This window comes from Branchiostoma lanceolatum, chromosome 5, assembly GCF_035083965.1.
Source record: "Branchiostoma lanceolatum isolate klBraLanc5 chromosome 5, klBraLanc5.hap2, whole genome shotgun sequence".
Taxonomy (NCBI): Eukaryota; Metazoa; Chordata; class Leptocardii; order Amphioxiformes; family Branchiostomatidae; genus Branchiostoma; species Branchiostoma lanceolatum.
In genome coordinates this window covers 21,193,325-21,214,810 of record NC_089726.1, presented here as the reverse complement: position 1 = coordinate 21,214,810, position 21,486 = coordinate 21,193,325, and the positions used below count along the sequence as shown (strand labels likewise).

At 40.3% G+C, this 21,486-nt stretch overlaps 2 protein-coding genes and 1 long non-coding RNA gene across 3 annotated transcripts; 2 read left to right on the top strand and 1 right to left on the bottom strand.

Annotated features, from left to right (window-relative positions):
* Window positions 1-1,175: 1,175 nt before the first annotated feature.
* LOC136435688 (cytochrome P450 2D4-like) lies at window positions 1,176-5,368 on the bottom strand. The gene is made up of 5 exons (XM_066429338.1): window positions 4,811-5,368; window positions 4,122-4,220; window positions 3,069-3,262; window positions 2,271-2,398; window positions 1,176-1,382 (listed from the first exon to the last, which is right to left on the bottom strand). The coding sequence occupies exons 1-5, from the start codon at window positions 5,351-5,353 to the stop codon at window positions 1,198-1,200; spliced, it is 1,149 nt and encodes a 382-aa protein (XP_066285435.1). The 5' UTR covers window positions 5,354-5,368; the 3' UTR covers window positions 1,176-1,197.
* A 229-nt stretch (window positions 5,369-5,597) lies between these two features.
* LOC136435687 (uncharacterized) lies at window positions 5,598-11,008 on the top strand. The gene is made up of 2 exons (XR_010755883.1): window positions 5,598-7,519; window positions 10,241-11,008. It is a non-coding gene; the product is annotated as an uncharacterized lncRNA (long non-coding RNA).
* A 1,558-nt stretch (window positions 11,009-12,566) lies between these two features.
* LOC136435964 (putative helicase MOV-10) lies at window positions 12,567-21,198 on the top strand. Its single transcript, XM_066429674.1, is given in 14 exon segments — window positions 12,567-12,571; window positions 12,792-12,969; window positions 13,542-13,693; window positions 14,232-14,420; window positions 14,581-14,728; window positions 15,086-15,250; window positions 15,535-15,644; window positions 15,974-16,173; window positions 16,640-16,803; window positions 17,058-17,300; window positions 17,755-17,943; window positions 18,229-18,317; window positions 18,756-18,871; window positions 19,293-21,198. Coding segments are annotated over 14 exon segments (2,034 nt in total). The 3' UTR covers window positions 19,379-21,198.
* Window positions 21,199-21,486: the final 288 nt, after the last annotated feature.

Below are 21,486 nucleotides of genomic sequence, written 5' to 3'. Positions count from 1 at the left end.
ATACAAGTGTGATATGACGAATAACGAACAAAGGTAAAACAGAAAATAAAATTCACAAAATAAAATGAATATAAGGAACAATTCTATAACGAAAATTTGATTATTGATAATATATTACATATTAAACGTTAGAAATTATCATTAATGAACACCAGAAAAATTGTAATACTAGGAAGTGCAATATGACGATATCATTCTCAAAATGTAAACAACTGGGACAGTTATAAAATATTACTTTAAATCATGACCAAGGCAGTGTGGCTTATATCAAGTTTCTATGAGAACATTCGGATTTGAAAACTTTCAAGATGATGTTTGGATCTAGATATGAATTCGGAGCTGACATTGCAAACTTCTTTTTCACAATGGATAACTTAGCTATAGCAACAAGCATCAGTTAATTGATGTATCGTAACTTTTTTAACATATGTAGGTTGTATCCAAAGATGATGTCATGTGCAGTAAGAGATATAGAATAGCCAAACAAACTTTCCACATAATCCCATAAAGGTTTAACAATTTTACAATCAAAGAAAAGTGCTCTATATATTTTATTATATCGCAAAATATACGCCATTAATTTTTTACTATTCCCATCTTATGCAACAATATCCTGATCGGATATATATATTATGCAATATCTTCCATTGCAAACTAATAAGTAACACACACATGTATACACTGAAGTACCGTAGAAAGCCGCCAAGAGGCGTAGTCTCGAATTCAACCATCGTCTTATCAATACCTACCCACCTACCCAATATAATGAGCATCTAAGTTGAGTTCTGCTATATCAAGCACACATGAAAATCTCTGGAATAAATTATGAGTATTCCTATTCAAATTATTGCACCTGACAGATATAGTATTTTCTTGCACTATCTGTATTTACAGGTTTGCGTTCGAAACTTTTGTTGGATCCGTTTGAGTGTACAGTGACGCCATTTTAAATGGTGATTTCACATGGGTGCCATACCATTTTATTGGGAGGGGTGTTTTTTTAGTCGCTAGCGTTCTCTCTATTTCTAACGAATCGGCACACAACTATCACACATTTAACTCAAATAAAAAGGAAACTTCAATACCAGTTCTCATTTATAAATCTAAAAGACCCCGTAATCGCTTAACTTAAATAGAAAACTTCAAGTATATGTAGCACAAATACTTAACTCTAGTTCATTGACATTTCTGTTGAAGCTAGCCACGTGGAATAGCGCACAGTTCAAATGGGAAAGGCGTATTGATAACACCGCCCGTCCCTCCCACCATGGACGGCTTTGGAGCGCCCTCTGGCAGGTTGAATGTGAAACGCTGCATCAGGGAGACGAACAGCATGTAGAGTTCCATCTTGGCCAACTGTTCACCAAGACATATCCGATGGCCTGGAGAAAACATGGTTAGCAAGCGTGGTTAACAGCATTGTAATGTCTCAATCTTAAGACGTCACATGACTTCTATCTAAGGTTCCGTGCGTTCCATTTGCTGTTGGCCAAATAACACGTGTTCCATTCGGTTTACCTGAGGTCATGTTGCAGTAACACACGCAAAATGAACGACGCATTTAAATAAATGCAGCTTAGATCATTACAAAACATCAATTATTGCATGAGGAGGGAGTTAAATATGCTGTCTGTGATACCAATGATACTAGTATGTGAGGGTTAAACAAATAACTCAAAAGTTTATCGCGTCCAATGTTGCTGCGCGTATCATGTGATGTTTTAGCGTAATCTGGTCAGGCTATCAGAAAACCGGTACCAATCAGATACTGATATATATTTAGAAAAGGGAAGAAGAAAAAAGCCAAGACGGCTGATATGGAGGATACCTGTTCTTCACCATTTCCTTTTATTTCTATAAACAATATTGCACACGTGGATACTATCCCCTCCATGGATATGGTATGGGCTCAATGTGGCATCGTGGGGCGCAATCGGCAAGGTGTTTCGCCCAGAACCGAGAGGTCCCGGGATCGAAACCCCGATATGCCCCGATGTTTTGCCCTGAACATGACTTTCCTCACTCAACCCAGGTGTGAATGGGTACCTGACTTCGGTTGGGGAAGGTCGTATTGTCACCTGCTGGCGCCGAATGGCCAAGACCCTTGCGACAGTTCCGCAAAATGCAAGTGTGGAGCCAATATATATCTGTTGTGTATTATGTGATTGTAAACCCTGCAGCAATTCAGCACTGGCTGCCATTGCACGGGTATTTTCTGACCAATAAACAATAAACCAATGTAGATACAAAATTCTCGCCCTGTGACTCACCTACAGAAAACGGGATGACCGCCTCGTGCTTGACGAAGTTTCCGTCCTGATCCAGGAAACGTTCGGGTCGGAACTTGTTTGGTTCTGGGAACAGCTGAGGGTCCATGTGCACCGACCACAGGTTGACCTGTAATAACATATCACGTAGAACTTGCATGGGTGAATCAATACATGTAAATGATTAACAACATTAATTGCCCGATACCATTGATGAGTTATGAAAGACGGAGGGATAAAACAGAGAGGGAGAGGGGGTGGGGGGCAGATGGAGGAATGGATGAAGGCACAGACAGACAGAAAGTGGGTTAAATTGAGTGAATAGTAGTCTAAGAGTAGAGTAGAGTAGAGTAGAGTAGAGTAGAGTAGAGTACAGTAGAGTAGAGTAGAGTAGAGCAGAGTAGAATAGAGCAGAATAGAGCAGAGTAGAATATAGTATCATGAGTAAAGTAGAGTAGAGTAGAGTAGAACAGAGCAGAGTAGAGAACGTAGAGTAGAGTAGAGTAGAGTAGAGTAGAGTAGAGTAGAGTAGAGTAGAATAGAGTAGAGTAGAGTAGAGTAGAGTAGTTTGGTTGGGGGGGGGGTGTCACAGGAAATCATTCAGATAAATAAGATACCAAACAAATTACAACAAAAATTTGACTGAATAATTAATAAATACAATAGATGCTTGTGTACATATAGATAAATGTATTGAATAGATAAAGGACCAATACACGTCAATACAGATATCAATAGTTGGGTTGATGGACGGATCAGTCTATTTGTAAAATAATAATTAAAAGCATAATTTTTCAAAGCATGATCATGGCTTCCTGGGGAATGTTGTAGCCATTGAGGGTGGTGTCCCTGGACGCTGCGTGGGGAACACTGAGGGGCACGATGGGTTTAATTCGCAGGACTTCCGCTAGGGTCGCATTCGTGTAGGGAAGCTGGTTCCGTTGTGCGTAGGACGGCGGGGTCTGTCCCAGCACTGAGTCTATCTCCTGATGAACCTGTGGTCAGATGAGCTGTTATTGAGTGCTGGACGTCACGTGAGAATGACGTAATGTAGCGTCCGCCATATTTTTGTTGACGTGTGAGAACTACAACTTGTTTCTAGGGAATCTCCAAGCTGTTTACTTTAAAGTGAGACTATACTTTTTTTTGGAAGTTTGTCAATAATTATTGAAGATCTGTTAATTACTTTCCACCTTGTCACGTGCAGAGCTTCGCATCTAACGACCAGGAGTAGTTCTTTTTTTTGATACACTAAATGTCTTTTTGCGCCATCCTGCTACTTCCCTTTAATGATATCTACCTTTGGAAACTGAGCTTAACAGACGGATTAAAGCAGAAACATGCGGCATTTACGATTTAAGGTCTCAGACCAAAGTATTTCGCCTATAGGGATTTACATGGTTAAGGACCCCAAAGTGAGAAGCTTCGACGCTTCAAAATTTATAGTAGGGTGCACAATCAAGGTGCAAGATTTTGATATGGTTGACTTCAGGGTTCAATCTACAAAATTTGTGAACGAGCTTAAATCTGCCGTTCTCTTTTAAAGGCCACTTTCATATGACCCCCAGCGGAGGTCATCATACTACAGCCAGCGCACAGTAGTTGGGCGCGGTTACAATATCCAGGGGCGAATTCAAGCCGACCGAACAGATATCGTAATCCAACTCTTACAAACTCCATTCCTCTACCATTCACCACAGTTTCCGCCTCGCACACGTGCACAGAAGAAAAACTACAGCCTTTTCAAGCCATGTGACGCACCACTTTATACCCGAAATACTATTGGGGACGGGGGTCGCGGAGAAATACTGTGTTCTGCGACCTTAGAGTTACTAAACGTGACCCGAAACCTACCTTTTCCTTGACTTCTGGGTTCTCCATCATGTACAGCAGGGTCCAGCGGATGGTGGTGGCGGTGGTCTCGGTACCGGCCAGGAACAAGTCTATCAGCACCTGGGCAATGGGGGGACAATGTTCTTCAGTTACTGGTTTGCGTAGCAAAACCTTTGTTGGATCCGTTGGCATGTGCGGTGGCCGCCATCTTGAATTGTGACGTCACAGGGTCGCCATACCATCTTATTGGGAGGGGTGTTTTGGGGATTCGCTAGCGTTCTCTCTATTTTTAAAAAATCGGCACACAACTATCACACATTCAACTCAAATAAAAAGAAAAAATCAATATCGTTTCACATTTATAAAAAGACCCCGTAATCACTAAACTAAACTAACAAACCTGAAGTTTATGTGGCGCAAATACCTAACTCTAGTTTGATTTGATGTCATTGATTTATTTGGCTGTAGAAAAGAAGTACTACAACTAAAAAATATACAAAATTCAATACAAACTTTCACAAAGCACGTTGAGACGTTTACGACTAAAATACGACTTTCTTCAGTTTCTTTTGCAGATTTTTGCAAAATAAAAATGAATAAAACACAATCTATCCATACATCTATCAGTCATGCATGAATTGATTGGTTAATCAACTAATCAACTGGCTGATTGATTGATTGATTGATTGATTGAATTATGTTAAACGCACCTCCAGAAGCTGCTTGTCGGAGAAGTTCTCGCGAGATTTTTCGTCTTGAGCCCGCTGCTGCTCAAGGAGGAAGGCATCGATAAAGTCCCGGATGTCGTTCGGGTCAAAGGTCGCCCTGTGCTTCTCTACCTGTTCACCGCAGAACTCTTGGAGAGCCTGAAACATTTTCAGCGATTTTTCTTCCCTTGATCGTACGAAGAGGCCGAGGTGTCGAAAGACGGGGAGTATCATCGAAAGACGATCAATGACAGTAGGCTTCGCTTCAACTGTGGCGTTCAACAGGCTAATAAGCCGGAGAAAATCATGGTCGCCATATTCAAATCGGTCCCCAAAGACGATTGAACAAATGATGTTAGAAACGGCGTTTTGCATCGTGATTTTTAAATCGAACGGTTGTCCGTTTTTTGATAGAAATTCCTGAACCAGTGCGTTGGCTTCTTCGTTGACCTTGCCTTCCAAACTCCGCTTGCCGACGCCGAAGTCACGGAGTGTCGTCATGGCGAATTTGCGCTGATGTTTCCATTGTGGTCCGTAGGCGGCCATCAGTACACCTGGAAAACAAACTTCAACTTCAACTTCGATAGCCCCCACACTGCGCGAAAGGGGTCAATTTCCGGACAAATCCGATATTGACACATCACTGGGTATGTTACATATTCGGACCGTTTCCAAGTACTCAAATCGATACCTAACATATTCGGAAAAATTCAAGAAATATTTCCGAGCAAATTCGGATAAATACAACTTTTTATTTTTCCGGATACAGTTCAGGGTCGTATCGTAAACTCCGGATACGTGTTTCTTTATGTATACGGAGATATCTGTTGTTAAGATACTTCGGCAATCCATGTTGTATTCTGACTCTGCCGTGACAGGTAAGATATCCGGGAATGTAATGACTCCGAAAATGTTGCTATTCATTTCCGGACAAATCCAAAGTTTGACACATCACTGGGCATGTCAAATATACGGACTATTTTCAAGTCCTTATATTGACACCTGAAATATCCGGAAATATTGGGATTCAATAAATTATTCCTAGCAAATCCGGATAAATATAGTTTATTTTATTTACCGGACTCTTTACAAGTTCGTATCATAACTCCGGATACGTATTTCGTTATGTATACAGAGAAATCTGTTGTCAAGCGCGAAAGCGGTCTATTTCTGGACAAAATCCGAACATTGACACATAACTGGACATGCCAAGTATTCTGAACGTTTTCGGACATTTTGTCAATACACAACATTTACGGAAATATATTGAATCAGGAATTGTTTCGTTGCAGATCAAGCAAAATATGACTTAGGATATTTGCGGATACCGTACATGGGAGTTTCATTACTCCAAATGCGTGTTTCTTTACATACACGAAGATATCTGTTGACTTTGTCATGACACATATCCGATAATATTTCGAATCCAAAACAATTGCTATCTTTATTAATGCAAAGCAAGTACTACCGATTATGTGCCATTTTAGTTTCTGTAGTCCAGGTTAAGGTATGCGTTTTACTGTACTTTCCCACATATCCGGGAATACATATGATGGCCCGCATCGTCAACCGATGAACGCGGCGACTATGATGATGATGATGATGATGATGATGATGATGTTCCGTTTACGCAATATATTTCGTTCTCTGTGATAAAATAAAAAACAGATTCCAGGCAAATCTGAATGTTGAACGTGCCGCGTATTCGGACAGTTTCCAAACAGGAATTTCGACACAGCATATCGGGAAATATTCCGATTCCGGAATTGTTCATTTTTGTGTCCAGGAAATATCTTGGTTTATCTTTTGTCCGTATACGAAGCATGTTTTCTGAAGGCGTTCCGGACTCCGAAAATGACCAGAATCAAAACAGTTGTCCGGAAATAAGTCCGGAAATGACAATCCATAGCAGAAGGGCATTGTGGGACACTTAGATTTCCGGACGTATTTGCGCGTATCATGACCAAGATACGGTCGGTACAATAATATATGTTGCCTCTAGGAGGAGCTTTTTGTGTCCCGGCTTGAAACTATCAAATCGATCAGCAAATACACAACTTCGGGTTTCTGGTAGTTCTTGAAATCTAAAAAAGAATTGCACGAGTGCATTAAGCCAAACAGTGACACACTTTGTGATCTTGTGCCAATAAAAGCAACTTAAGTTAGATTTCCATAACCTATTTATACATGCATGTGCAAAATTGAAATACCTGCATCAATCTATTGCTAAAGCATGATATGAAGACAAGCGTGTGGCCTGCCATGGAAATGTATTCATATATATATATGGGCACCCTTCCAAAACCGTACTGGCTTGTCTTTCTTCTCAGTTGGGACATTGGTATGTGCACAATTACGATAAGATCTGGCCACCAGATGGTTTGGAAAATATGCCTGATTTCTGATTGGTCCGTTCATCTATCACGCATTCCTGGAATGTTAGCGCCAAACTTAACGGTTCCGGCAGAGTTGGAGAAAGAGCCGGGGTGAGCTGTTTCAGCGTGTGCCGGAGGTATCTGCCGGAGTCCGAGTCTCTTAACATCCTATTCTCAATACGATCTGACGGAATACACCGCGAGATTCGTCTTTTATGAACCAACTTGCAAAGACGACGAATGACCTGCATGTATTCGGGAGTCGGGACCGAAGTGGATGGTACGAGGACAACGGGGTGCAGTGACCTCAGCGGAGCATGGACAAGCCGAGAACACGGTAACTGAACTTCCAATATCTACAATTGGAGACGGGTTAAACTAATACCTACATCAGAAATTAGTCATTTCTTACTCTAGTGTGTCAATTTGCAGCTAGGAGAGTTTCACAGAAATTGTTTTCAAGCAGCTCTTCCGTGAAGCACAACAGGCCACCCACATGTATCAAAATAGAAAACATGTGTGTATACGGAATATCAGTAATCAACATTTTCCCGGATACTGTTAATGGTCATTTCTTTACCCCGAATACGTGTTTCCCTTTGTGTACGGAGATATCAGGGGTTGGAATACTACAGAAATCCATGCTGTAACATGACTACAGAGAAGAGTCAATATACCTGACAAATATTAGAAATTTTCTGAATATACCTATGCCGAATATATTAAGTCCAAGCAAAAACAACAATCCTTAGTTGTGTCGTATCATGAAATATCAGTTCTCAGTAAATGCTACGTGTTTGGTGACCTGATACTCATCATATTGAGGACTGTGACCTGGAAATGTCAGGATAATAAACATTATTTTGCTGCTGTCCTGTCGAGTTTAGTAAGTAAAGGAATGTTGTGTTTCTAGCCACATCATTTGATAAGGTTGGGGCGAGCCAAATTTTTACTATATTGTGTGCAGATTGAAAGAATTCTAGGAATTGTACAGGAATGTGAAAGTCCATGGGACGATAACTCAAGAATGCCTGGATGTATTGTCTTCATATTTTGTAGGTGGGTAGGTCTGTGGGAGACCTTGTAATGATTGGATTTTGGGCCCCCTAGCGACTTTCTATGGTACTGCAGGGGAACTTTCACTTTTCAAATCTCGTCTTCTGAACATGCTATAGTCATGATTTTTAAGTGGTGGATAGCTCTTTGTTAGGAAAATATGTCCTGTAGATTTGGACCCCCTAGCGGCTTTTTTTGAACTGCAGGAGCTGATTTTGACTCAAACTTTGAAAGAGAGTAACGCAAGAAGGGGATGACGGATCATCATAATTTTTGATTGTGTGTAGATAGCTTAAGTGATGATTTACATAATGATATGCCAATTATGCAAATCAATATCGAATTTGCATAATTAATAAGGACGGTTTATAAATCAGCTGTATTCTATTATAGGACTCTCAAACACATGACATATGTAACTGAGAAAGAGATAAATATCGATAGATATGAATTATGCAAATTGATACTTATTTTGCATAATTAATGACAAAATACTATAAATCCATAGTGGTAAATGATGGGGATTTCAGTTTTGCACCATTTGGAAGTTAAGTAAATGTGGCCTCTATTAGACACAAATCTTGCATAGAGGGCCTCATTTACATGATTTATGAGGAACTGGTACGATATCCTTTTTTGTGAAAACAAGATTTTTATACATAGGACAACTTGTGTTATTTTGGTAGAGAAGGTGATCGACTGATATGATTTATGCCGCTTATGCGAGGTCCTTATTTGCATGTGGGCTAAAAACGAAAACGTTAACAGAGACCACCGTCGCCATGGCAACATCTTTTTATGTTGCCAATCTTGTTATTTTTCAATTCTTTTTAGATTTTCAGTTCGACCTTAGGATCTGTTTTAACTTTAACATATCATACAGGGATGGTATTATAATCTGTTCAGTCTGTTGATATTATCTTTGACAGTACCTTGGAATAATTTAGAAATTATTTTTATGCATATGCGATCCGAAAGAAAACAGTCTTTATTTCGTGATATTGTTTTGTTTTTGTTTTGGATACTGTACAGGGGCGTTTCGTAAGACCGAATACGCGTTGTTGATATATTACAACAACCCATGTTTCAGTATTCTGACTATACATAGATATGCTAAATATATTGACTAAGAAACTGTTGTTACCCTATGCCCAGGCAAAAGCAGTACTCCTGATTCTTCCGTATACGTGCCACGTGCGTTTAAGTGGTTCAGATATGTGTTTTTCTCTATTTGCCCTTATATCCGGGAATACCAGTTTTCCGTATACAGTGTATGTAACATATTTCCTTCCCTATACGAGAAGGGTAGATTTCTAGGCAAATCTGAAGGTTACACATGTCGCGTATATCTGGACATTTCCAAACAAGAATTTCCACACAGCATTTTCGGAAATATTCCGACACAGGAATTGTTAATTTGCGTGTCCGGTTAATATCTTAGAATATCTGTTGTCCGTATATGTTACATATTTCCTCATGGTATTCCGCAATCTGCGTTCCTATTTCCGACACGTGTTTCTATGTACAAAGTCTCTCCAGCAATGCGTATAGTACCTGTACTGTCTGCCAATAAGTCCGTTTTCCTAATTTGTGTTTCATCCATATGTTTAAGTGTTTTTATTACTCAACTGATCGCAAAGTTCATTGACTTGGTTTGGGTTTGTCACGAGAAGTCTACAAAGATAAAGTTTCAGTTGGGCAGTATTTCAACGTTGTTGGAAACATAATTTACATTTCTTTATTGAGCCGACTTTGTTCACTTTACCTTTTGCTATCGTTATTTGAGCATATGCATGATCCGACTGGAATTAGACAAGGCTAAACTTTAAGTTAACAGGTATCCGGTCACTGCTGTCTTTAGTGTTGTAGACCATCTTGTTTTTGATTCGATCGTTGTTTATTTCTTTGTGTCATATCATTGGAGAGGGAGGGTGCGCATTTGATGTAGTAGGTCTCGACTCGTCTCCACATTTGATTTATTCTAGCCACGTTTATTTTTCAGCATCTTCCGCTGAGTATATCGGGGGGTTATAAAGACAGTTCCAGTGCAGCAACATCTTTGCAGCAAACCAACCTGTGTGACTTCCGCACGCCTATCTTGGAATAATGATATGTCTGTTAACACCTATACGTTTAAGAAGCAGTACTATTTGTATCAGAACATTCCTTTATGTGACACGGATAACATGTTAGACCTGGTGCCTAACACAGTTAATCAATCCGTACCGTAATTACCGTTGCGGGTGTGCCGTAAAACGCCCAGAATGAGTAGAATCATGTGAAAACACATTGTAAATGTTCATAAGTAAACTACAACGTGAATATCCCTATGCAGAATTTGTATGATTCATACTCTGATGTATTTATAGAGGTTACAGAAGAAGCTCTAACGGTTATGATATAACTTCTGCATACATTCTATATTCATTGATTTACCGAGTAAGAAATTTGTATCATTGGTTTTCAATTACCCTCATTCAGAATATCGACATTATATCACGTATAGTCACTATTGATCTTATATTTACTTTTAATTACTTATACCTTGATTTCCAGGACTTATAACAGCAATGTTTTGTACATTTATTACCACAATTAAGACTGTTCAAGATTGTTCACTGTGTAGTAAGTTATATACCTATTTCCGCTGTTGTCGAACATCTACCGATAGCCAAATCCATATGCCTAACTTGAATCTGAATCATCAGTAAGCGTTACCATGAAACTGTTCAGATATAGGACTTAAACAATTACAGAGTGATTTAAAGTATTCTTGCTTTTCGTGTTTTCTTTGCCATGTATCTAGTATGTTTAATCTCAGATATATAATTTCAGGAGTAAAAAACACTCTATGTACATTGCGGACTCAGTGTTACGGATATGCGTTTCCGACTATAGATATTGAATTCGGACCCGGACCCTCTTAGTTCTAGACCAAACACGTTGCCGTTTCGCCAAGCAACCCTAATATTGATATAAGTGGTGTTTTTTTTAACGTATGGCTCTTCTCAAAGAACCTACGTCTTAACGCCCATAGATCTTTCGATGCATAAGCATGACTGCTAACCATGGTGCCACTGTGTGCTACCACAGGTTCCTGTCTGCCAGCGTCACGGATGACGTCATCCGCTCCCTGAGACCCACTTCACGCTACATACCGCCGGAACGGGGCGCGCGTGACAGCTTAGAATATGACGAGGAAGTTGACGGAGTAAAGCCAGACCCGTAATTACAGAGAGGGTTTTTTTGTATTCCCTTGTTTTCTGGTGTACTTTTTCTTGAAGGTTTATCGTATTTGAATTTGGCCATACCATTGAAGTGATGGCCTAGACACCCGTGTGGGTCAAACAATGAAGGGGGTTCACAGTTTATAGACTAAAAAGGTCTTTCTACAGTAGTTTGGAGGTAACTGAAGAATAAATAGTAGTAGTAGTAGTAGTAAACCTTTATTTTTCTTTGAAGGCCCTGTCGGCCAGTACATATACATATATATACATGTCCGTTCTTCCCAGGTGTCCAAGTGGAGGGGGGTGTCACGGGAAATAAACAAATAAATAAATAACAATTTACAGCAAAAATAAATAATCAGTTAATACATTATCATAATTATACAATACATTATCATAATCATACAAGTCATAATCGTTAGGCCAGTCCCTCGAGCTCTATATCCTGTTCTTAAAAGTCCATAGCGTTGGAGCACGCTGGACATCTACAGGCAGGCTGTTCCACATAACTGCTCCAGACAGGGCCAGAGATCTGCGGACACAATCCCTGTTGTTGAATAAATGAACACAGGACTACCATTTGTACCACCGTAACACTGAAACTATAATTTACATTACGAATAATCTGTCTATAGAAGCTGCACAATTTTACTCCATGTATTCCCTTGGGTCAGTTACCTATTGGTATACCTGCCATTGTCAGTTAGGTTGTTTTTTCTATACTCGTAGGCCTGGACGAAATGGGCTAGTGATGGACCGGCTTGACAACTATCCCATCCCCATTGAATTCCGCCACCAAATCAGAGAATACAATCCAGAAGGACTCAGGTGAGAACAGCTTGCATAAGTCCTGATCAAAACTTGATATATAAGTTAGGTTTTTCTTACAGCTAGCAGGTAGCTAGGTATTTGTTAATTTGAAATGACCATAAACAGTGTGGTTATAGATTTACTTATGTATCAAAACCTTAAATTATGTTTACCTTCATGAAAGAGAAATATATTATTTTTGCTTAATTTCTTCTTCTTCTCCGAGCAAATAACGACCTTGACGTCCACCAGACGGCTGTTACCATGGTTACTGGTAAAATAGCAGACACCATGTGGTGTTCGATTGCATTATGTAGCAAGTGGCAGGGCAGAGCTTGGGGGGGTGGTCTGACATGAATGTGTTTAACGTTTGAGTAAGAATAAACAGATCAGTAGTATGTTATACTTGGCCATATGTAAACCCAAATTACCTATACTTGCAAATTTTGCCTTTATAGTGTTATTCTTTTCCTTAGCATTTTGTGATACAGCTATTGTTTGTATGTTTGAAAACAGGACAGATTTATCCATTCTATTCGAAACCCACCGAGACCTACCTCGCGGGGCGTACAGCATCCGCTTTGGTAAACTTCTGCACATCGAGGAGATCCAGATGGAAGTGGACATCAGAACGTATGATTTGACGAATACAGTCTTGGGAAGAGACACTAAACCGCGGCTTCTCACTCTTCAGGTTTGTTAGTGCACGTGTTAACACTAGAATATCATACATACATATATACATACATAGAACACGCATATACATATGGACTATAACACGGTGTATTCCGTATCACCCGAGGTACCGGCCCGACCGCGGGCCAGCAATGAAGTCCGGGTCGTACTATTTATGTAATGCAGTCCCCGAAAACAACACATTTTAATGCGTAATACAGGAGTTTTGTTTCCTCCAACAAAAAAAAAAAATTAAAGACATTAATTCCAATGTCCGTATCCGGTATTCGAATTTCGATATCGGCGCACTCGAAGTGTCATCAAAATTACAGAAATTACAAAACTTCACGTGAACATCACTCCCTGCAAATTTGGTGATGATAGAGCATACCGTTCGGAAGATATTACGGGGGTCGAAACAGCCCCCCCCCCGTCCAAGAAGTCTAAAAAAAGCCCGGTCAAGTTAGGGTTAAGTTTTCGCAAAAGAAACATGCTTTCATTCAAGCCAAGCTAGAATGTAGATATGTAATGTACAAGCTACTGAAGCTACCGAAGCAATGTAAAGGACAGAAGACTGTTGGATTCTTACAGGTTCCAGGATTAGCAGAAAACCGCCCGTCCGTGCTGAAAGGTGACCACCTGTTTGCCTATGAGCGACACGGAGGACAAGTCGGGACGACCCGGTACAAAGGATACGTGCACCACGTGGAACTCAACGAGGTCAAACTTGGTTTTCATCGTCGGTACGTTTTACATTTTCAGGTCAGCCTGAAGTCTGAGAGAAAAAAGGCTTTATAGAACTATTAATTGATAACGTTATGTGACATTTTTGTCCTGATTCGGTGTGTAATATACATCTTCAGACCATTGGACCTCCTCTGCAAAACGACCACAAAAATGCTTACAGAAAGAGCAAAAATGTCGTTATGTAGTTACAATTCCCCTGCAGTTTAAAGACGAACTTCAGGGACAGAAATTAAACATAAAGTTTTCTGCTGATCTGTCATGTACATTTATTCTTCATCCTCATTCTGCGAGGTGAACATAAACAATAGTGATGCCTTATTCTTTAGTACAATGCTAAACTTCAGTATTGTACTTTGATTACTACCAACACAGATGAGCTTCCATGATAATAGTAATGTCTGATTCCTCTCAAAACAGTTATGAAGTCTTCAAACAACCACACAGACAAACAACACCAAAAATAACAACGATTCCTTTGCAAATGTAATTCTGCTTGTTATAAAAAAAACATTGCCCTTTCTTTATCCTTTCCAGGTTACTGGACAGGTACCTGCCAGGTAAGACGTTCAATGTACGGTTCACCTTTAACCGCCAGCCGCTACAGCTGTAGCATCGGGCTGTCCGGACTATGCAAACTAGGAACAAGATGGACCAGGTCCTCTTTCCTGACGCCTCCTCAGTGGGACAGTTTCCATTAACAAGGGATCCAGACGCCAATCTGACGTACGATGATCATATGTTCTTTCACAACCTGTATTTGGAGTTGTTATGGTCAAATCCATGATTTAATTTTTTTTTAAATTTCAGAATTTACACTTTGACAACTATGTTATGAATCGTGGACAACAACTTTTAGGCATATTTCCCTTTAAATTTCTTGTAGGTTTTTCGATCGATTGCTGCGAGAGAACGAGGAGCAAGACCAGGCCGTGCGGCACATCGTGGCCGGCACCTCCCTTCCTGCCCCGTACCTCATCTTCGGACCTCCGGGGACGGGAAAGACCATGACGACCGTGGAGGCTATCAAACAGGTACATTTCTTCCTAAAATGATCGTTTTTTTGTAAAGGGTTGGGCACAGTACGCGAGTTAGGTCCCCCCCCACCATTTACTGCGCCGCTGGCCACTCTCTTGCAGCTAGCTAGCTGTTCACACGTTTAGCCGGGTGTCCCAGAGAGAGAGAGAGAGAGAGAGTGTGTGTGTGTGTATGTGTGTAGCCCTGATTACTTATGGTCGTATCGAAATTGTATGATAGTCGTTTCTAATTAAGTTTCAGTTTTCAGTCTTTCAAAACAGGTAATCATAAATACTTTAAAACATTTTGGTAAAGTTTACATTTAAGGCTATGATTACGGTTAATGTGTTTGGGTATTTACATAAATCCTGCAGGTCCATCGTCTCATCCCAAAAAGCAAAATCCTGGCCTGTGCCCCTTCGAACAGTGCGGCAGATCTCCTGGCGCAGAGAATCATCAGGGAGGCAGAGTTCAGGAGGTCTCTCTTCAGGATGAGCGCCTCTTCACGCCCATGGAACACTCTACCACAAGACCTGAGGGTAAGACATCCTAAACGTTCTGATTTGTTGATTCATTTACATGATCTAAGCTTTGTAGTGTACTCCGGAATTGTGAGCATATATACGTGGATACCATCCCCTTACAATATATGCATTGCTATCAGTGCATTAAATGTATTTCATAAGCTTTATGGTAGGAGAGTTATACATATGCTGAGTAATGCCGAAAACACAACATCGCCTTTTCTGGTCTTCACTTAACATAAGGCAGATGAGTAAGTCGGTAAAAATTCGGTCTTGCTATCACCCTTGTTATTTACAAGGACGCCAGGTGCTGCAACTACGACTCCAGTGGGGAGATTTACTTCCCGAGTAAGGAGGAGATCATGAAAAAATACCGCATCGTCGTCACCACACTGGTTACGGCTGGAAGGTGAGTTGATTCCGTGTGTCGTACCTGAATCACTGAACAATGGTAACTATATCAAAGTTTGAGCTTTTCTGGTGCGCTGGTTTTATATATTAAATAAAATGGCACCACTTTGGGGTATATAATCCAAGACTCGCTTTGGAAATTGGAAAAACCAAGCTGTCTCTCTATGGCAATGAATTAATATACAATAGATTATATCTATGCAAATAATCACTTTAAGACGACTTGTTAGTTTGGGACAGACAATGACGATCAGATATTTTCATTACTGTAAGCTCCATATGATTTTGTGTGCACACAAAAATTCATCGTCTAATGCACATCTACAGGCTTGCCTCGGCAAACTTCCCGCCCGGTCACTTCACCCACGTCTTCATCGACGAGTCCGGGCACGCCGTGGAGCCGGAAGCCGTCATCCCGGTATCCGGGCTGCTTTCCCCGGAATCCGGAGGGCAAGTCGTACTGGCCGGGGACCCGAAACAGCTCGGCCCTGTGCTCAGGTCTCCTGTGGCCATAGCGTGCGGACTTGGTAAGGATTGTTAGTCTTTAATCGGCATATTTGATATTATATACATGCAAATTCAACTTCTTTGGTGAATATTTAGTTGCTCTTACCATCAAAAACGCAAAAGGGACTCGAAAGTCGAATGACGAATAGAGCTAAAGTACATTTGTTCTTTTGCATGTAACAGACCTGCATCGTTGAGGAAATAATGTAGTATTACTATTCCAATATGACTGGTAGCCGATTTGAGACAGTGATAACGACATAGGTCTGCGGATGCAGACTAAAGCTAAATGTTTTAGCCCAAGTTAAGCAAGAGATAGGTTACTCGAAGAAAAGAGACTTTGTTGGTGAGTCATTCTTGCCTTTCCATAATAAATTTTTCAATCTGTAAGTATGACTTTAAGATTATTTATAACAGGTATGCTATCAAAGGTTCACATTGAGGCTTTGCTTCATAATGTTGTTGTTACACAATGTTTCTTTGTAGACATGTCCCTGTTGGAGCGGCTCATGACAACATGTGCCGTGTACAGACAAGGTGGCTACGGACAGTTCGACTCCAGAGTGCTGACCAAACTGGTTCGGAACTACCGGTCCCACCCCGCTATTATTGAGGAACCAAACGAACAATTCTACGATGGGGAGTTAGAGGTGCGGTAAAAAATTGTCTCGCATTTTGAAGATTTTCTAATACCTTTGCGTACCTTTCTAGCTTCCTAGACAATTATCTGACAGTGTTGTTTATCTACAAGTATGGATCTTCCACAATGAATGAAAATAAAATATACAACATTCAAAACAATAGTTGATATGGTTGGAGTCTGTTAAGCATACGAACCAGCCATTTAATCATGGCAACAAAAGCATCAATCATTCAGTGTTATTCTACCTTTTAATGTCCACAGGCTTATGCTGACGAGTTGGTAAGGAACTCCTTATGCCACTGGGAACACCTGCCAACGGAAGGTTTCCCAGTGATTTTCCACGGCGTGGAGGGAGAGGATAAGAGGGAAGGAAATAGTCCGTCCTTCTTCAACGCCAGAGAAGTCGCCACAGTGCTGGACTACGTCCATGAGCTTCTGAACTGCCGCGGAGGGATACGGGTCACCAAGAGGGACATCGGCATCATTTCTCCTTACCGTAGACAGGTAAACTGGTCCTTAGTTCTTTGGCATTTGGTATCATTTAGATTAATAACTACGTATTTCTTATTACATTTTTATGTTAAAATTAATGCGTTGCTATTTCAGTATGAGACGATAAGGCAGTCTCTCATTGTCACGTAGCGATGGCAACAAATACCACAGGGAATATTACAACAAGATCCATTGTAGGAATGTCTCGTAGCCATGTGGCTCTAAGCTAAATAACTGTGATTAAAAGATACAGTGATTTTGATACCTTTTTTCGCCTTTTTGACGCATATGATAGAAACATTATGTCTTTTACCCTATCTTAAACATAGAAAGGTACTTGTACAATTGACTTGACAGCAGAAAAACACCGAGGAAACGTTTATCAGCATTAGGCAGGGCAGAGTGCCAGCGACGTTTGCCCCCTCATTCGATGATGATGCATATGATATCAATGCCATGTCTCTAGGTTCAGAAGATCCAGCAGAAACTCCGACAGCAGTACCCTACAGACCACGCCCAACTGAAGGTGGGTTCTGTTGAAGAGTTCCAGGGCCAGGAGAGGCTGGTCATCATCGTCTCCACCGTCAGGAGCCCCAGACCAGAGTTCCTCCGCATTGACAAAGACTACAACCTGGGGTTTCTCAACAATCCTAAGGTGACACTGAGGTTCCTGTTTACTTGAGGCGGTTACTAATGTCGTCCATAGTTATGATATTAGCCCTGCACCTTTTCCCCTTTTTTTGAATAAAAATCACATAATGGTCTTCATGAAAGTCAGAAATTTACGGAGAAGATTCTTTGTACTGTTGTATTTACGTATAAAAAGAATTAACCATTATCCTTTTCCTAGCAGCATGACGTAAGCTTGTCAGACGTTAGTCTACTGGTGTCTGTGTGTATTTTCATCTCTGTCATGAACGAATTCATCATTTATGCACAGCGTTTCAACGTGGCCATAACAAGAGCCAAGGCCCTGCTGATTGTGGTGGGAAACCCGTACACACTCAGTCGAGACGAACACTGGAAGAGGTTGGTTTCGTTGATGTCTTTGATCAACCCCCGAAATTGAAGGCAAACCATCTATGATAACTTTATTAATAGGAATAATACAAGTTCGATGAACATAAAGAAAACAAGCTTATCCCACAAAAACAGGAACAGACATCTTTCAGGTAATCAATTTGGGTGAACAATTGTGATGTTTTCTGAAAGACATCACAGGCAATAAAAAACGCATACCGATATGTTAGCCTATCATGTTTTTTACGTATTAAGGTTCATTTAAAAGTTGTATTTCTATTCTGAATTTTGTAGATGACCGTACAATTATCACTGTATATGCTGTTATAACAATAAAGCGTCGATGTTATATAAAGCCATCGCGCTCAACAATAAAAGTAATCGTACATTCATTTGTATGATGGCCACAAACATATAATGATGGAAACTTATTCGACCTCCCAACAGTTTTCTGGAGTACTGTTCGGAGAAGGGCGGGTACCATCCGGACAGTTGTGAGTTCCAGTTCCGTGAGGACCACGTGGAGGATGTTCTGCAGCGGTTTGCTGCAGTCCGATTGGACGGTGAGATGTGGGAGACGACATGAATATATGCAAATGCGCTTTAAAGTCGAACAACAGTTTGAGATTGGTTCCAACGAATCGATCTACGCATAATTGATTCAAATGTCGATAGGATGTGCTTCTGGGGTAGGAGGTCAGTCCTTGTTCCCACATATCATTTATCACTTTAGCTCAGTTTGGTTTTGGCAGGCAGCAACTTGAAGATTTATCTCAAGGTTTCTCAGTGATTTGTGAATTCAAATAGTCTTTATTCCTCTATACTCCCCTTTTTATGCTACAAGACGTCACTTTATACTCTACTTGATATACTTCGTATAGTATTTAGTATACAAACTTTAAATATTCATGCTGGAAAATGTAGTAGTTATTATGCGGTTTGTTTAATTGTTTGTTTTTTGGTTATCTGTTCATTTCTCCGCAGGTACATCTGAGCCCCCTAGTGACGGAGGCAATGGTGCAAGCCAGGTTCAGCTTCAAGAAGAACCAGAATGGCGCCGAGGTGATTGAAGACGTCTTAAACATCTTAAGGCACCTTTTCACTTACTGGTGTCACTTACAAGTGTCATTCAGTATACAGAAATTGTACAAACAATGTCAAGATATGGTAAAGAAATCCGGACACGTTACGATTTTTGTTGTATTCTAAATAATTCAACATATAGTATAGAATCTGTAATTCTAACAGGGATATTGGGTCGCTATTCTGCGTTAAGTTGAAGAATTGCTTTAGAAGATTAAAAACACAACCTTTTCAAACCGTTTATTGAAACTCTGTTTAAGTATATTATCAAGTTGATTCAGGTTTCAAGGATAAGTGACGTTACAAAAGTTTTTTTTTTAAATAAAACTATATTTTGAAATCATGTAAATTAGGCCCTGATTTGCATACAATGCATTTCATTATGTTCTATGTCACCAAGGGTTCCTGCCTGTCCCAAACAATGAAAACCCACCGAATTCTGCTTGAGTTATCCTCCTCCAGATTAAAAAAAAAAATTCCCAAATGTATGACCGAAGAAACTCCCCAGAATACCCATATTATAACAGAAACTTCATTATTACACAGCCATATGTTATGGTTGAATTTGGACAGGGGTCGCAAATTGGACAAGTCTTCACAGTAGTTGGGAAAATGTAGAAAAAGTTGCCTGCAGACAGACGAAAGGTTTGCATATGAACTATTTTTTTAGCCATGCTACAAGCATAAATCTCTCTTTAATTCTGTGCCAGGGTACTACATTACAAGCAAGCTTACTAAAACATGTATATTAGCCCAACCCTTGCTATGTTTCCCCAAGGACACTTATCTAAAATGTCCTTGCCAAATGTCATTATCCACAATTCACCGAAATCCGGGAAGTTACGAGAAGTTCCCGAACATGCCATGAGCATTCGGGATTCATCGATCTGTCGCTCGGGTTTGGCATCGACCGTTTAGGATAGCAACGACCGTTCTGAGAGATGGCAACGACCGTTCTGAAAGGCAACGACCGTTCACGAAACGGAATTTTGCCGACCAGCCAGTAAGAGACTGTGCAAACTCAGGCTAGGGGTCGTTTAATTGTGCTGATTTCTAGATTTCTAGCTGGTTAATGTAAGATTAATCATATTAATATCAAAACATTTTATATTGTAATGTAAAGCTAAATAAACGATTTTATTTCAACATTTTGATGGATATTTTTGAGGATAGGCAGACTTTAAAGGTGATGCATTCCGAGAGAAGAAAAAAATGCAGAAAATTCAGGAAACGTTAAGGGTTGAACGTACACATATAGAGTTGACATTCGTGGGAAACAAGCTGGGTGTAGCAGGAGGCCAAAAAAAGGCTAAAAAGTATGCCTGCAATGGACGAAAACGTGTACGAGGAGGCCTGCAGAAAACCGTTGCCATGGCAAAACCCTTACATGATAAACTTATACTATTTAATACTTTAGGATTGTTGCCAACTAAATTCCGGGGAAATCAGGAAGTTTGGTAGTCCTAGCACATGTCGTTCAGGAGTTATTGGACGGTTGGCGCGGGCACTTTTAGCACTCCCTCGGCACCATTTTCTGAAATGTATAAGCAAAAAACTGTTTAGGGATATCGCTGAAATCCAATCTGAAATTTGGGGCTCTTTTGGGGGTTTCAGACTTTAGAGCTACCAATTAAGCTCATCTATGGGGGAATATTTCTTTCTCGCTAATCATTAATTACATTATCAGTATGACCTTAAGTTAAAACTTTGTTGAAACACAAAACATAGGCGTATTGAATTTTGCATTGTCCTATTGAATTCTTCACCAAACTTCGATTGACCATTCACAATGATCACTAGACCTGACGGAGATTGTCACATTGTCAAATGTGAGAAATCAACTAGTTCAGATCATGCGTAACTTCCCTAAACGGGGGACGGTATAAACTTCCTTGCACCTTCCAATGACAATGATGCTTGACGTCACCTGTTCGCTAGGTCACGTTACCTGGGGTTTTAGACACAAATTCTGTGGAAGGTTGGAATAAAACAGTCCAATATTGGACGCTAACTACCGGTTTTACATTTTTTTTACAATTGGCCCTGTACGAGATATGAATGCTTGTTGTATTTTTCCATAGTATGCCCTACTGCC